This window comes from Pholis gunnellus, assembly GCF_910591455.1.
Source record: "Pholis gunnellus genome assembly, chromosome: 12".
Classification (NCBI taxonomy): domain Eukaryota; kingdom Metazoa; phylum Chordata; class Actinopteri; order Perciformes; family Pholidae; genus Pholis; species Pholis gunnellus.
In genome coordinates, this window is record NC_136539.1 from 24,263,856 (window position 1) to 24,281,225 (window position 17,370).

The following is a 17,370-nucleotide window of genomic DNA, read 5'->3' on the forward strand; positions in this document are numbered from 1 at the left end:
CAAACATTTGTTACTTTGTTTCAGTTCTTCCACCAAGGAGAAACAACCACAGTACTTCCGGCGCAATTCTTTCAGAATAAAAGCACCACCACGACCTCAAAAAGAAGTAATACTTTAATGCATCAAAATATTTATGTTCAATGCCTTTTAAGTATTATGGTTTGTTTTTCTCCATTTCATTTAAAGATGGATAAATAAAGGAGGCGGAGTGATACATCTGTGAGCTCTGTTCTCTGTATTAAAGTATTTAAAACTTCATTTCAACACAATTAAAGCTCATTCAGTGCTATTATTTTGAAGAGTATCCCCCCCGGAACTAAAACATATTATTAAACATATTTAAATTGTAGGAACAAAAGTTTGAGGAACTGAATCATTGTTTTGCTGACTTTACATTTAGAAGAAGAGTTTTTATAAAAAGTCAAAAATAAATATTAAACTTAAATGTTTTGTTTATTTTCTCACCAGTGAAACTGAAACAGAGTTTTTTGACTGAAGTTACACGTTGCGGCCACGAGGGTGCAGCAGAGCATCAAACTGACCTCCAGACTTCATATATATATATACAGTATATATCTATATATACAGTATACATACAGTATATATATACAGTATATATACAGTATATCTATATATATATTTATATGTATATATACACATGGGCTGTGTTGCTGAACAGTCGTTGGACGCTGTCTTGGTCTTTGGTGTCTTTTCTTTAGCTTTGAGTTGTTCGTGATGCCTCTTGGCACACGGTCTGTGAACTCCTGCCGCTAAACCAGCGGTCACATAGTTATATTCGCACCAATAAAATATTGATATTTTCATAACACTGCTTCTTGCGTGTATATGCCTTTACGGTGTTCTGAACCGGGACTCTGTGGCAGCGGGGTGCTAGTTCTATGTATTTATGCAGCAGTGGAGGCCGTGCAGTTCATACCTGCGCCTTCAGAGCCGTGCTGCAGCTGAAACACCTCCTAATAACCTCATGATGGCGCCACAGCTACGGTTAGGATTTGTTTCTAGGAGTTTAATAACACACGTATTCATATTAAACCGTTCAGTACGAGGCTTACGAACCAAACTATACGTTTGAATAATACTAGAGCATTTGGAAAATGCAGAAGCTGAAATTGTGGGAAATATAATGTTTTCGGTGGACGGCGCTCACGTAGGAGACACCGGACTGTGACCTCTGAACCCGGAACAGAAAGAACCAAAACAAAAGACAGCTGAGGCCCCGCACTTCTGAGAGGCTACGCTAAACTAGCTTAACAAACAATAACTCTGCGCTTCCTAGTGTGAATAGACAGCACTCCGCTGCATGAAAAATCCCCTTCAAAATAAAAGCAACAGATTTTTTTTTTTCTTCTTTCAGGCAAAGGCCTGCGACCCACCAGATGAGAATCACTGATCTACACCAAGCAAAATGCAAAAAAAGTCATAATTTCTTCCATATCTTTCAATTTGAACTCTTTCTACTCCGACTGAGCCTCTGCTTAAGTTTTGTTTCACAATAGTCACGTGCTCGCCCACTGACCAATCACAGCTCACGCTGCACCTCACTGCAGAGCTGCTGCTGGACACTGAGCTGTGTGTTAATGCTGACGTAGCTGTAGGCCAGCAGGCTGCTCTGACACGTCAAAGAATACGCCCAACATGTCAAACTAAAGATCTGATTGGTTGAACACTATGACGATCAACAACATCGTCCCCATTCACTTAACCTGCACATGGATTCACTGGTGAGTCTGCAGGCCTGGGGCCTCTCTTCTACCTAGAGACACAGAGGTGAACTCTGATTGGATAAAAGCTCTACTTAAAACAAGCTGCATTTATACATTATGATACATGTAGTGTATTTAAGAAAAATTATAAAATAGCTTTAACTTTGTTATTCTGTTTAAGCCAGCAGAGAACGCCTTGCTGGCCCTGACGACCCACCACTGATATATATATACATATATATATATATGTATATATATATACACATATATATATATATACATATATATATATATACATATATATATATATATATATACACATATATATATATATATACACATATATATATATATGTGTGTATATATATATATATATGTGTATATATAGGAGAGGAGTGTGTGTGATCTGTAATAATCTCGTTAGTCGTCTCCGTCTCAGTTTAAGTGTCTCACAGTTGAGAAGATTCATATTTAATAAGTCAAACTTGTGATCAGTTTATAAAATACACAATGTTAAAGATGAAAGTATAACAGTTAATACAGATACTTATATTATTTTAGAATGTTGTAAAGATGGTAATGAACCAGGAATGAATAAATGATTAATAATAATGTGAAAAATAATTATAAAAATAATACATATACCTATAAAATAAACGTGACACTTTGAACGGAGCCGTTGTGCACAATGAGTACTTTTACATGTGATACTTTGAGTACAGTTTGCTTCTAGTACTTATCATTTAATGTACTTTAAGATATTACTTAGCAGTATTTATTTTATTGTGGAAACTCTTGTTAACATTTCTTTGCATGCAGGACTTTTACTTGTAGTATATGTTTCCATCGTTGTATTAGTACTTGTACTGAAGTACTTCATACAGCCATCATAGGAACACATGGAGACACGACCAGTGGAAACACAGAGGCAGCAGCGGGGGGCGGGGCTAACCCACATCTGGATGAAAAACATCTGGACTCTGTGTGTCCACATACATGAGAGAGTCTCCGCTGATACCGGGACCGAGGACCGACCGACGGACCGAGAGCCTCCGCTGTTTGTGCGGATCACTTTCCCCGCAGATGATGACTCGGCGCTGGACGTTTTGGACCGGGATCCTCGTCCTCCTGACGGCCGGTAAGAGCTGCCTGTTGTCGTGCTTTTCTCCCTCTGATCCTCGGAGCTGTTTGTGGAGGAGATGGATGATGTGTTCTACTACCAGTACAACAAAGTACAAGTACACAAGTATTATGTGTTCTAATACCAGGACAACAAAGTACAAGTACACAAGTATTATGTGTTCTAGTACCAGGACAACAAAGTACAAGTACACAAGTATGAAGTGTTCTACTAACAAGTATTAAGAAGTAAAGTACCAGGACAACAAAGTACAAGTACACAAGTATGATGTGTTCTACTAACAAGTTTTAACAAGTAACGTATCAGGACACCAAAGTACAAGTACACAAGTATGATGTGTTCTAGTACCAGGACAACAAAGTACAAGTACTTCAGTGTGATGTGTTCTACTAACAAGTATTAAGAAGTGAAGTCCCACAAAAACAAAGTACAAGTATAAAGTATGATTATACAAGTATAAAGTAAAAAGTATAAAGTATACAAGTAACATCCACTATGTGAAGTCTAAGTTTCAGCAGAAAAAGTACACAAGTATTATAAGCTGCACATAGTTAAAGTATCAGTAGTTAAAGTACATAAGTATTATCATCTATATGTAATTATCAGTAGTAGAAGTACGCAAGTATTATCTTCTTCACATAGTTAAAGTATCTGAAGTAAAAGTACACAAATATTATCAGCTTCATGTAAAGGTAGCAGTAGTAGCAGCAGTTTTTTAGTCGTCACGTCTTGGTTTTTAGAACCAGAAGAGACACGAGAGGGAGGAGCTAAGTACAACCAAACGCTGAAGAAGACTTTTTTAGGCGACCAAAATGTTACAATTAACTTTGATGAAGACAAAAACACGAACAACTCTCAGACCTGACAAACGCTCTGTAGAGACCTGTCAATCACTGTGTAGCCCCGCCCCTAAAGCATCCCCTGCTTTATGGTCTGTGTGACTCTAAATGGACCATCATTTACTAAATGAACATCATGCTGTATTGAAGAAGACTTGAAACTAGAGATTGAGACCATAAACTCATGTTTACAATGTTTACTGAGGTAATAAATCAAGAGAGAAGTAGAGTCATTTTCTCATAGACTTCTATACAACCAGAGGAGTCGCCCCCTGGTGGACACTAGAGAGAATGCAGCCTTAAGACACTCCAGAAACATTGATTTTCCTCTGAGGATAAACCAAATAACTTTATTGACCCTCTCACTTCTCATCGATCGCCATCATCATCATCATCATCAATGTGTCCTTTGGTTTATGACCAAACACCTGCAGAATTAAAGACATTCAATCAGCTAGACTCTGTTTTTACTGATAGTAAGCTAATATTAGCATGCTAACGTTATCTATTAGATATGTTAGCATTTACCTCCCAGTATATGTATATATATGTATATATATATATATATACATATATATATACTGTATATTATTCAAAATGTCTGTTATTTAGCTGTGATTTAAAATGAAGAGACATGAATGAACAGAGAGAAACACAGCGTGACATTAAAAAGAAACTTATTATCTCACATCTAACAAAGAGCGAGTGTATGTTAGAAACCTCATGAATAGACACACACATATATACACACACACACACACACACACACACACACACACACTGACTTCTTGGCGCTGTCTTAAGACACTGGAGAAGAGACGGACTGGCACTGAAATAAAGTGTGTTGTATTTGTGCTAATGAGGAAAGTGAGGTGACGTGGTGATGGCCTGATGACTCCTCACACACACACACACACACACACACACACACACACACACACACACACGCACACACATGAACTCATCTGAGGATGTCGTGCTGATTGATATATTAATATCTGTTCTGTCTCCTTTAACAGTCCCGTTATTTTCATGTTTAAAGTTTTAACCTGTTCAAAATTGACCTATTTTTTAGGCCTCTGCTCAAAAATGTCATACCCATACTAAAAAGAGTCTATCTCTGCAACCACAAGGTCTATTTGAATAATGTTGGTGTTATAATAAAGGGAACACTTGTGAGATGTGTTCAGATGTGTAAATATCAGTATATATGTTACTGGTTAAGAGTAAATGAAGATGGGACACAGCTCAAATTGAAAAGTTTCAGGTTCACCTAAAACAAAAGTACTTTCAGGATGATTATCTCTTTGGAATGATGCAGCTGCAGGTCTAAACCTCTCCCAAATCATAGCACAATATGTGAACAGCCTCTCTGCAAAGTTTGACTTTGATAAAGTGAAGCAGAACAAAATTAGAGAGGTTTTAGTACAGAGGGGTCAGACGAGGGCTCCAAAATGATCATTTAGGCACCATGTGTGTCATTTGAATTTTCTCAAACTATATATTTCACTTCTATATCACTAATGGTGTTCAATACATCCAAATACAGCAGTTTGTGCTTTATTTTGAAGGCCAGAATCCTCTCTGAGTCCTCTCTGTGTCTCTGCGTACTGGAGTTCTTCTCGATGTCAGCCCCCTGTGAGTACACGGGGCTCTATCTCAGCAACCCATTGGTCAATTTCAGTGATTGACACCTCATTTGAAGCGTTAGAGCCAATAGAATTTAGCTATACCGACCAACATGAGATTGACAGCACTGCTAGCCAATCAGAATCAGCAGGGCGCCGTCCTGTGAGACATGCTTTTTTTGACGCAAGGCGATTATAACACTTCCTGCTTTGACTCACAGCAACAAAGAAACACCAGTAATGATTTTAGTGTAACACAGGACGTAGGTCTAACGTATTTCTGTCTGGAATTACCGGGAAAATAAACATATCGATGAAAAAGAGCAAAGGAAAGAGACATTTTACAACTCTCGTTTGATGAAGCGATTTCTGTTGTTGGTGTTCTTTGGCTCATATGTCATTGATACTTTGATGTAGCTGGATTTGATGTATATCTCCAGAATCTCTGGAGTGTCTGCTTTCTTTTGAGATATCGTGTGTGCGTATTGCATAAAGTACCACAGCGGTAGAGCCAGAAATGTGGTAAGTGGGTTGACTAGGTGGCGCTATATGGATTTTGATATTTGGTAATTCATTCAGTTGTTGTTTGAGTTGTAATTGGATCATGTAAAATCGGCTTACATATTCTTGTAGCCCAGGTTCTGCTGTTGAATCTGATGTGCAACATCATTATATTCGTTCATGATAAGTACATCTTTCCGACGGTATATGCTAAACTTTCTCCACACCCCCCAAAAAAGGGGGTGCTCGGGTTTAAGTGGAGAAGTGATGTTATTATTGACTGTTTTTGTTAGTATAGATGTAGTATTTCATGTTTTTGTTAGTATAGATGTAGTATTTCATGTTTTTATTAGTATATATGTAGTATTTCATGTTTTTGTTAGTATAGATGTAGTATTTCATGTTTTTATTAGTATAGATGTAGTATATCATGTTTTTATTAGTATAGATGTAGTATTTCATGTTTTTGTTAGTATAGATGTAGTATATCATGTTTTTATTAGTATAGATGTAGTATATCGTGTTTTGGTTAGTATAGATGTAGTATTTCATGTTTTTGTTAGTATAGATGTAGTATTTCATGTTTTTATTAGTATAGATGTAGTATTTCATTTTTTGTTAGTATAGATGTAGTATTTCATGTTTTTGTTAGTATAGATGTAGTATTTCATGTTTTTGTTAGTATAGATGTAGTATTTCATGTTTTTGTTAGTATAGATGTAATATATCGTGTTTTTGTTAGTATAGATGTAGTATATCGTGTTTTGTTAGTATAGATGTAGTATATCATGTTTTTGTTAGTATAGATGTAGTATATCGTGTTTTTGTTAGTTTAGATGTAGTATTTCATGTTTTTATTAGTATAGATGTAGTATTTCATGTTTTTGTTGGTTTAGATGTAGTATTTCATGTTTTTATTAGTATAGATGTAGTATATCATGTTTTTGTTAGTATAGATGTAGTATTTCATGTTTTTGTTAGTATAGATGTAGTATATCGTGTTTTTGTTAGTATAGATGTAGTATTTCATGTTTTTGTTAGTATAGATGTAGTATATCGTGTTTTTGTTAGTATAGATGTAGTATATCATGTTTTTGTTAGTATAGATGTAGTATTTCATGTTTTTGTTAGTATAGATGTAGTATATCGTGTTTTTGTTAGTATAGATGTAGTATTTCATGTTTTTGTTAATATAGATGTAGTATTTCATGTTTTTGTTAGTATAGATGTAGTATTTCATGTTTTTGTTAGTATAGATGTAGTATATCATGTTTTTGTTAGTATAGATGTAGTATATCGTGTTTTTGTTAGTTTAGATGTAGTATTTCATGTTTTTGTTAGTATAGATGTAGTATATCATGTTTTTGTTAGTATAGATGTAGTATTTCATGTTTTTGTTAGTATAGATGTAGTATATCATGTTTTTGTTAGTATAGATGTAGTATTTCATGTTTTTGTTAGTATAGATGTAGTATTTCATGTTTTTGTTAGTATAGATGTAGTATTTCATGTTTTTGTTAGTATAGATGTAGTATTTCATGTTTTTGTTAGTATAGATGTAGTATTTCATGTTTTTGTTAGTATAGATGTAGTATATCGTGTTTTTGTTAGTATAGATGTAGTATATCGTGTTTTTGTTAGTATAGATGTAGTATATCATGTTTTTGTTAAGATGTCGTCTCAGTGAAATTATCATTTTGCTAAATAAAATCTTTTCTACACATTAAACCCAACCGATATAACATGTTAATCTTTAGAGGTGCAGACAGATTGATTTTAGTACCTTTGGACAGAGTCAGGCTATCAGTTTCCCTTTGTTTCCAGTCTTTATGCTAAGCTAACAGGCTAACACGCTGATGACTGTAGCTTCAGGAGAGTCTGAGAGGAAGATTTACCTAAATGTGTATATGTGTGTATGTGTGTGTGTGTGTATATGTGTGTGTATATGTGTGTATGTGTGTGTAGGTGTGTGTGTGTGTGTGTGTGTGTGTGTGTGTGATAGGGAGGGCCTGTCCTCTGGGCAGAGTGGAGTGCTGAGATATTTCCCATGAGCCTTTGAGGGCGGAGCGTTGGATGCTAACTTGGCCCTGAACGCAGCTCACTTCTGGCTTCAATTTATTCCTGGAGGCACACACACACACACACACACACACACACATCTAAACACACACTCGCTGTCAGCTTCACACACAAACATACACTGTTACACACATGCAGAGACTCTTGTCTTTTACTCTCTCTCTCTCACACACAAACACACACACACACAACAACACACACACACTCACTCACTCACACACGCACTCTGATGATTCTAATTAAAGTGAGCTTTTTGCTTGTCGAGCTGTCTCACTTTTCTTTTATTTCTTTGTCTTCAACTCTGTTTGGAAGAAACATCTGGAATAACTTCAGCTGTGTGTGTGTGTGTGTGTGTGTGTGTGTGTGTGTGAGAGAGAGAGCGAGAGAGAGTTACGGTAATGAAGTGTGCGTGTACAGTACAATCCTGTATGTGTGTACACAGTATATGTAATTATAAAGCAGTGTGGTGGAGTTTGTGTGAGTCCATGTTTGTGTAGATATCCACTGTGTGTGTGTGTGTGTGTTGTTTTGTTTTAACTGGCATCTCTGTGTCATCTGGGTCTGATCACTGCTGTTGTTATGATGTGGCAGAGCATCACACACACACAGTAGTGTAATTGTGTAGATACACAACTACACACAGTGAAAAGTGTTTTCTTTGTGTTCAGTAGAAAGTATTCTGTGAGCTGCAGATTCCTCTGGAAGTTTCTCCAGAAGTTATTGGGGCTAATATAGATACATGTACATGTATACACACATATTTATGTATATGTGTATGTGTCAATATGCACTGGGAGGTTTGGTAAAATTATTATTCATATAAAATAAATGTATTTAAGGTTCTTTATACGCTGTTCAGATCAGTAATATCTCATCTAAAATCTATCATCTATGTAAAGATAAAGAATATCTTACTTATCTTATTTATATGTACATATATACATATATATTATTTATTTATTCAAAAAGTAACTAAAGCTGTCAGTAGAAAGTACAATATTTACCTTTTACATATAGAGTAGATGTATAAAGTAGCATATAACGGAAATACTCATGTAAAGTACCTCATTTGTACTTAAGTACTTCACTTCTATGGTTATATCACAAAGTTATAGCTATTTTATAATTTAATAATTTTTCTAAAATACACTACATGGATCATAATTGATAAAAATATGCTTAAGTTTTGTTTCACAATAGTCACGTGCTCTCCCACCGACCAATCACAGCACACGCTGCACCTCACTGCAGAGCTGCTGCTGCAAACTGAGCTGCACGTAATGCTGACGTAGCTGTAGGCCAGCTAGCAGCTCTGACACGTCAAAGAATACGCCCAACATGTCAAACTAAAGATCTGATTGGTTGAACACTATGACAATCAACAACATCGTCCCAATTCACTTAACCTGCACATGGATTCACTGGTGAGTCTGCAGGCCTGGGGCCTCTCTTCTACCTAGAGACACAGAGGTGAACTCTGATTGGATAAAAGCTCTACTTAAAACAAGCTGCACTGAAGCAGAGCAGCTGAGGAGCACAGTAGCTGTGCAATGAGAACATAAGATAATGGGAACAATATTTTTATAAATTATAATACATGTAGTGTATTTAAGAAAAATGATTCAATTATAAAATAGCTCTAACTTTGAGATTCTGTTTAGGCCAGCAGAGAAGGCTTTGCAGGCCCTGACGGCCCACCACTGATATAGACTGGTTCTGGTCTCTCTTTGACCTGCAGGTCCTCCAGGTGTTCAGGGTTTCAGCCACCTGAGGTACAACCTGTGTAAGTGGTGTGAGGCGACCGGTCCGGTGTGCAGAGACAACGTTTGCTTCAGTAACTGCAGCCTGTCGTCCTTCTGCACCGTCACCGAGGAGATCTGCATCGCCGTCTGGTGAGTGACTCGTATTCTTTAATGATGTGTTTACTGTTACTGTTGTTAACTATCGTTTACTGTTGTTTACTGTTACTGTTGTTAACTATCGTTTACTGTTGTTTACTGTTACTGTTGTTAACTATCGTTTACTGTTTTTTACTGTTACTGTTGTTTACTGTTACTGTTAACTATCGTTTACTGTTGTTTACTGTTACTGTTGTTAACTATCGTTTACTGTTGTTAACTATTGTTTACTGTTACTGTTGTTAACTATCGTTTACTGTTGTTTACTGTTACTGTTGTTTACTGTTACTATTGTTTACTGTTGTTTACTGTTACTCTTGTTTACTGTTGTTAACTATCGTTTACTGTTGTTTACTGTTACTGTTGTTAACTATCATTTACTGTTGTTTACTGTTACTGTTGTTAACTATTGTTTACTGTTGTTTACTGTTACTGTTGTTTACTATTGTTTACTGTTACTGTTGTTTACTGTTACTATTGTTTACTGTTGTTTACTGTTACTCTTGTTTACTGTTGTTTACTCTTGTTTACTGTTGTTTACTGTTACTGTTGTTAACTATCGTTTACTGTTGTTTACTGTTACTGTTGTTAACTATCGTTTACTGTTGTTTACTGTTACTGTTGTTCACTATCGTTTACTGTTGTTTACTGTTACTGTTGTTAACTATCGTTTACTGTTGTTTACTGTTACTGTTGTTTACTATTGTTTACTGTTGTTTACTGTTACTGTTGTTTACTGTTACTCTTGTTTACTGTTGTTTACTCTTGTTTACTGTTGTTTACTGTTACTCTTGTTTACTCTTGTTTACTGTTGTGCACGAATCACAGAGCCGAAGTGTGCAGACGTACTTATAGCGTTCATGAACTCTTTTGTTTCGTTGTAATCCAGTCGTTGTGTTTTGTGTTTTTACTAATTCTACATCCTTCTGTTCGTTGTCTTTAATGCTGATTCAACCTTTTTAGTTTCATTTTTACAACTTCACAGTTTACCTGCATTTAATCTTCCACTACTTCACCTCACTAGGTAGTAAGTATACACTACACTAGGATACGTGTTGTATATTGTTATGTATTGTATATTGTTATGTATTTTATAGTCTTTAGTTATTTTATGGTAGTTTTCCTTTTGGTCACTTTGATCTATTGACACACTAAAATAAGCTAATCAATAAAAAGGTAGAACAATAGTTACACTTTGAAACACCAAACCAAAACGCTACAAAACTGCTTTATTTGCTGGTCGGTGGATTTTATCAAGCTAGCTATTTCCCTCTGTTTCCAGCCTTTATGCTAAGCTAAGCTAACCAGCTGCTGGGTGCTTCATATCTCTATGAGTATCACCTGACTACAGCAATGAGTGTATTTCCTAAAATATCAGAGTGTTCCTTTAATGAACGGAGCTCAGACAAAGTGAACAAAGACAGAGATCAGCTTTAACCTCGTGTGCAGCACAACGTGCATCACTCTGCTTTACTGTAGTATGATCTCATTACTCAGCTGATCAGTTAGTGTTTCAATCTGTTCTGTTTCATAAAGAGTGAAAAATAAAATGTCCTGAAGCCTTTAGTGTGCCATAAATATGCTGGAATATCAATGAGCCAGCAGAGTCCAGCAGAGTCCAGCTGAGCTGCTTCAACATGTTGTTGATCAGCATTATGAAACATGCTGAAGTTGTTTCTCTCGACTCCCTGAGAAAGAAAAGCAGGCCCAACATGCAGGATGTCGTTTTAAATGTGATTTGTGAAGTTGTGTGTGTGAGAGCGAGCATGTCGGCCCGTTCACACTCCGCCTTCACTTTCGACACCGCTGGAAAGAGTTTCTGCTGAGTCGTGCTTTTGTTTGGATAGCTTGGCCGGGATCCCCCTCGCTGCACCCCTCTCATTTCCTGTTCACGTCAGCCGGCCGGCCCTCCCAGATATAGCTGCAGGAAAGCAGAGATAAGAGAAGAAGAAAACGCTGCTGTATTCAGGTCAAAGAGCTGCTCACATATCAGTCGTTGATCAGGACTCGTTGACCTCGCTGGTTTCACGTCTGACTCGTCACTTTTACACAACGCTGTCAGATCAACGTGAACCTGAGAGACTCGTGTGCTTCAAACAAGACGTCCACGTGTTCATAAAGTGCACATGAACACAATGAATACGTGGATGAAGCGGATGTCGTGGTCGTTGCTGGTTAGATGCAGAATTACTTCATCAAACGATGAAGATTGATTTAGTCACTTGAAGAACACAGATGGTATATTATATTTTACTTTATGAAATCTGTGAAACATTTTGTATTATTTCGATCTAAAGTCTCAATATAATGTGTCTTGTGGTGCTCCTCTGTATTTTATTTCTTCTTGAGATCATGTTGTCTTTGTGTGTATTCTCTCTTCTCAGACAGTTCACTCACAAAAATACAACTTACAGTCGTATCAGTTCTTCTTTCCGCTGCACTGCTCTCAACCCAAAACCATTATTTACATCAATGCATATTAGACACAGTTAGGTTTGGAGGAAACACACTGATGCGTGTTCCCGGTCTCCCTCAGGAGGAAGAACAACGACACCATGACGGTGCACACCATGTGTCATAACCCCACCCTGCCTCTAGAGGGCGTGGACCCCGGCCTGCTGCTCAACTTCACCTCCACACAGTGTCACATGGTCCCACAGCCGGCGGACGACGGAGACATGATGGTCTGTGGATGTGACGGAGAGCAAGAGTGTAACGACAAACTCATCTTTGACAAGGGAGCCAACGGTGAACACAGGGAGGGATGGATGGATGACGGACGGAGGGAGGGAGGGAGGGAGGGAAGAGGGAGGGAGGGAGGATGGATGAGGGAGGGAAGAGGGAGGGATGGATGGATGGGGGGATGAAGGATAGAAGGATGGATGGATAACAGGATGAAGGGATGGATGGATGGATGGATGGGGGGATGAAGGATAGAAGGATGGATAGATAACAGGATGGAGGGATGGAGGGATGGATGGATGGGGGGATGAAGGATAGAAGGATGGATGGATAACAGAATGGAGGGATGAAGGGATGGAGGGATGGATGGATGGGGGGATGAAGGATAGAAGGATGGATGGATAACAGGATGGATGGATGGATGGATGGATGGATAGAAGGATGAGTATATTTTTCATGTAGATATGGTTTCCTCTCTGCTCCTGCAGGGTTCTCTAAGCTGCAGAGTAAAGACGTGATCCCGGTGGTCGTGGTTAGTTTGGTGCCTCCTATCCTGGTTGCCATAGTTGCCACGGCAGCCTTCTACTTCTACCGGACTCACCGTCCAGACAAACCGGGTCCTCCTGCTCGCCCGGCCTGGCCCACCAAACACAGCCCAGAGCGCTACCAGGCGTTCGACCTGCACTGTGGGGGTCTGGGAGAGAGGGGAGCGGGCGTGGGAGGAGGTGGTTTGATTGGTCCTGGAGCCGAGAGGGCGGAGTCTAATGGCAAGGTGCTGTCTCTTGACGATGACATCATCAGTGACATGACGGACTGGCATTGCCGGCTGAATGAACCGCTGCCGATCAAGCTGGAGGTGCTGGTGGGGAAGGGGCGCTTTGCTGAAGTGTGGAGGGCGTGCCTGCTGCAGGGCGAGAAGGGCGGAGTTAACAGCTACAAAACGGTGGCGGTGAAGGTGTTTCCAGCGGTGGAGTACGCCTCGTGGAGAAACGAGTGCTCCATCTTCTCCGACCCCAAGCTGGAGCACGACAACGTGGTTCGATTCCTCGCCGCCGAAGGGAGGGGCCTGCCCGGCCACGCCCTCAGGAAGTACTGGCTGGTTTTGGCCTATCACAGCCTCGGGAACCTGCAGGACTTCCTCACAGCGAACACACTGAGCTGGGAGGAGCTTGTCGCCATGGCTGCCAGCATTGCCAGAGGGTTAGCTCATTTGCATAGCGACACGACACCCAGTGGGATACCAAAGGTGAGTTACCTTCCATATGATCTCTCCACGTTAACTAAACTAAACTAACATAAATATAGATCTGCCCACGTCTTTGTGACATATTTGCTAGTTGCAACATCATTTACCAACAAGGTATATCAGCCTTTAAGTTGCTCGAGAGGTGGAATTCAGGCCAAAAAAAGAAAGTGTGCAAACCTGCTGCCACAGACTGTTTATAAGAAGTGGACGTAGTCGTCCTGACGTCTCTCATTGGTTTGTGGAATGATGTTTAAAAGCCTCAAGGGGATCGCCATCTTGCATTTTTTTGCAACCAGTGAACAGGAAGTGACCATATGTGGACTGAGGAGGAGTGACGTAGAGACGCCGTATACGTCTCTGGTAGAGACCTGTCAATCACTGTGTAGCCCCGCCCCTAAAGCATCCCCTGCTTTATGGTCTGTGTGACTCTAAATGGACCATCATTTACTAAATGAACATCATGCTGTATTGAAGAAGACTTGAAACTAGAGATTGAGACCATAAACTCATGTTTACAATGTTTACTGAGGTAATAAATCAAGAGAGAAGTAGAGTCATTTTCTCATAGACTTCTATACAACCAGAGGAGTCGCCCCCTGGTGGACACTAGAGAGAATGCAGCTTTAAAACATGAAGCAGACATGAAGAAGTTGCTGCTGGGCTGCTGTTTTGTTTGTGTTGCTGTAGGTGCCGGTGGCCCATCGGGACCTGAAGAGCAGTAACATTGTGGTAAAGAGCAGGAAGGAATGCGCCCTGTGTGACTTTGGTCTAGCCTTGAGACTGGACCTCTCCCTCACCGTCGATGACTACGCCAACAGTGGACAGGTAAACTACAAGTTTAGTTGTTAAGCAGTGGTTGAATACGTCATGAAGCAGAACTCTGATGCTTTGGTCGTCATTTGAATGGACTTTCCGATATCATCCAGGTGGGAACAGCTCGCTACATGGCTCCTGAGGTACTTGAGTCCAGAGTGAACCTGGAGGACCTTGAGGCCTTTAAACAGATGGATGTTTACTCCATGGCTCTGGTCCACTGGGAGATGGCCTCCCGCTGCCATGCCATCGGAGGTAGGTACTCTGGTCTCTACCTGTTCAGGTACTCTGGTCTCTACCTGTTCAGAGTACTCTGTTCTCTACCTGTTCAGAGTACTCTGTTCTCTACCTGTTCAGAGTACCTGAGCAGGTTATCTTTGAATGTTGAAACACATCCTGTGACCGTAATGTGTGAGTATCTGTGTGTGTCGGTGCAGAAGTGAAGAGCTACGAGCCGGCGTTTGGCTCTCAGGTGTGTGAGCAGCCTTGTGTGGACAGCATGAGAGACCTGGTGCTGAGGGACCGAGGACGGCCGGACATCCCGTCAGCGTGGACGCAGCACCAGGTCAGAGTTCAGTCTCTGAAAGAACAATGTTTGTTTGTGATGTCCTGCTGTCTGACTTGCCGTCCTCTGTCCTCCAGGGGATGGGGGTCTTCTGCTCCACCGTCACTGAGTGCTGGGATCACGACCCTGAGGCCCGACTGACGGCTCACTGCGTGGTGGAGCGCTTCAATGTACTGCAGCAGGAACAGGAGGAGGAGGAGGAAGAAGAGGAACCGAGGCGAGACGAAGACAGAGAGGAAGACGGAGACAGAGAAAAGGACTCAGAGACACCAGATAATAACCAACTGAGCCCCTCTCAGTCTTCCTCCCCTCCCCCCCTCCAGACTCCCCTGCCAGACTCAAAGACAGGTGGCTCGGAGGTTTCCCATGATTCCCTGCTTCACACTAGCTCTGCGGTGTGAGCGCTGGACCTTCCCACGCTATGAGCCCTCCGTCCTCCTGCTGCTGGCTGCGTTTACACTGTGATCTGTTGTTTTAACACCAGCTGTTACTGTAACTGCAGCAGCTGATAGTGAAGAGACTGATAGTGGCTAAAAATGTCCTTAATCAACAATAGGAAGGCTAATGCTAACAGGTGATGGGAACAGGAAGGCTAATGCTAACAGGTAATAGGAACGGGAAGGCTAATGCTAACAGGTAATAGGAACAGGAAGGTTAATGCTAACAGGTAATAGGAACAGGAAGGTTAATGCTAACAGGTAATAGGAACAGGAAGGTTAATGCTAACAGGTAATAGGAACAGGAAGGCTAATGCTAACAGGTAATAGGAACAGGAAGGCTAATGCTAACAGGTAATAGGAACGGGAAGGCTAATGCTAAAAGGTGATGGGAACAGGAAGGCTAATGCTAACAGGTAATAGGAACAGGAAGGCTAATGCTAACAGGTAATAGGAACAGGAAGGATCATGCTAACAGGTAATAGGAACAGGAAGGCTAATGCTAACAGGTGATAGGAACAGGAAGGCTAATGCTAACAGGTATTAGGAATAGGAAGGCTAATGCTAACAAGTGATCAACGGGTGATGGGAACAGGAAGGCTAATGCTAACAGGTAATAGGAACAGGAAGGCTAATGCTAACAGGTAATAGGAACAGGAAGGATCATGCTAACAGGTGATCAACAGGTGATGGGAACAGGAAGGCTAATGCTAACAGGTAATAGGAACAGGATGGATCATGCTAACAGGTGATCAACAGGCGATGTCACCTCTAAGGACTTCAGTCACAGTTCTGCTGGCAGAGATACAAACTGTTTAGTTGTATGAACGTGTTTCATGTTGTAGGAGCTGGTCTCCGTTGTGTTGTTATTATATTCTTTAATACTGTGATTATCTTCTCTATTATCTACTCGTATGAATAAACATGAGAGAGTTCTTTCCAAGAACACACATTATATAAATAAATCTCCCCATGTACGTATTATTATAAATATTATTAATATGAACACTGAAGAGAGTAAATAAATACAGAAAACCACTAAAGGAAAGAACCACAGCATCTCTACACTATGTTGTTTGTTTTGTAATAAAGTGTTTATGTCATTAATTTATGATGATTGATTCTGTCTCTAAGTGCTTTAGTATTATTATTATATATTATTATTATTAATAATTTTACGCAAAAATGCTGGACATTTTATAAATGTTAAAGTATTTTTTCATGTCAGATTCAGTGAATAAAAAGTGAAGAGATGAAAACATCAGATCAGAATAATTAAGAGATTTAAGTAGAATTACAAAACAATTATGTTTTCTCAACTTCTACTTCAGTAAAAGTACTAATACTACAATGTAGAAGTACGTTGTTACAGGTAAAAGTACTGCATTTAGAATCACATTTTAAGTAAAAGTACAAAAGTATTAGAATCTAAATAAACTTAAAGTACGGAAAGTAAAAGTACTAATAATGCAAAATAATATTTATGATTGTATTATTATTGATGCATTAATGTGATAAAGGTGGAGCTCATTTTCATGACTTTATTTACTGCCTGGTAGATAAATGAAATATATTTCATGATTATATGTTGTGAAGTTTGAAGTTCATAAATGAATGAAATGCAGTAAAAAGTACAATATTTACCTCTGATATGTAGTAGAAGTAGAAAGTAGCAGACAATAGAAATACTCAGGTCAACTAAAGTATATAAAGAGAAAGAATTAGAGAACTTTCTTCTGCTTCTCTTGAATCTTTTAGTGACAGATTTAAATAAATCATTTGACAGTGAAGTTTCCCTCTGTTTACAGTCTTTATGC

The 17,370-nt window shown here is 39.4% G+C and overlaps 1 protein-coding gene across 1 annotated transcript; it reads left to right on the forward strand.

Annotated features, from left to right (window-relative positions):
* Positions 1 to 2,730: 2,730 nt before the first annotated feature.
* On the forward strand, positions 2,731 to 16,654 carry tgfbr2l (transforming growth factor beta receptor-like). The gene is made up of 8 exons (XM_079169782.1): positions 2,731 to 2,862; positions 9,651 to 9,804; positions 12,347 to 12,558; positions 12,981 to 13,738; positions 14,426 to 14,563; positions 14,665 to 14,806; positions 14,989 to 15,116; positions 15,194 to 16,654. The coding sequence occupies exons 1-8, from the start codon at positions 2,808 to 2,810 to the stop codon at positions 15,515 to 15,517; spliced, it is 1,911 nt and encodes a 636-aa protein (XP_079025908.1). The 5' UTR covers positions 2,731 to 2,807; the 3' UTR covers positions 15,518 to 16,654.
* The last annotated feature ends 716 nt before the right edge of the window (positions 16,655 to 17,370 follow it).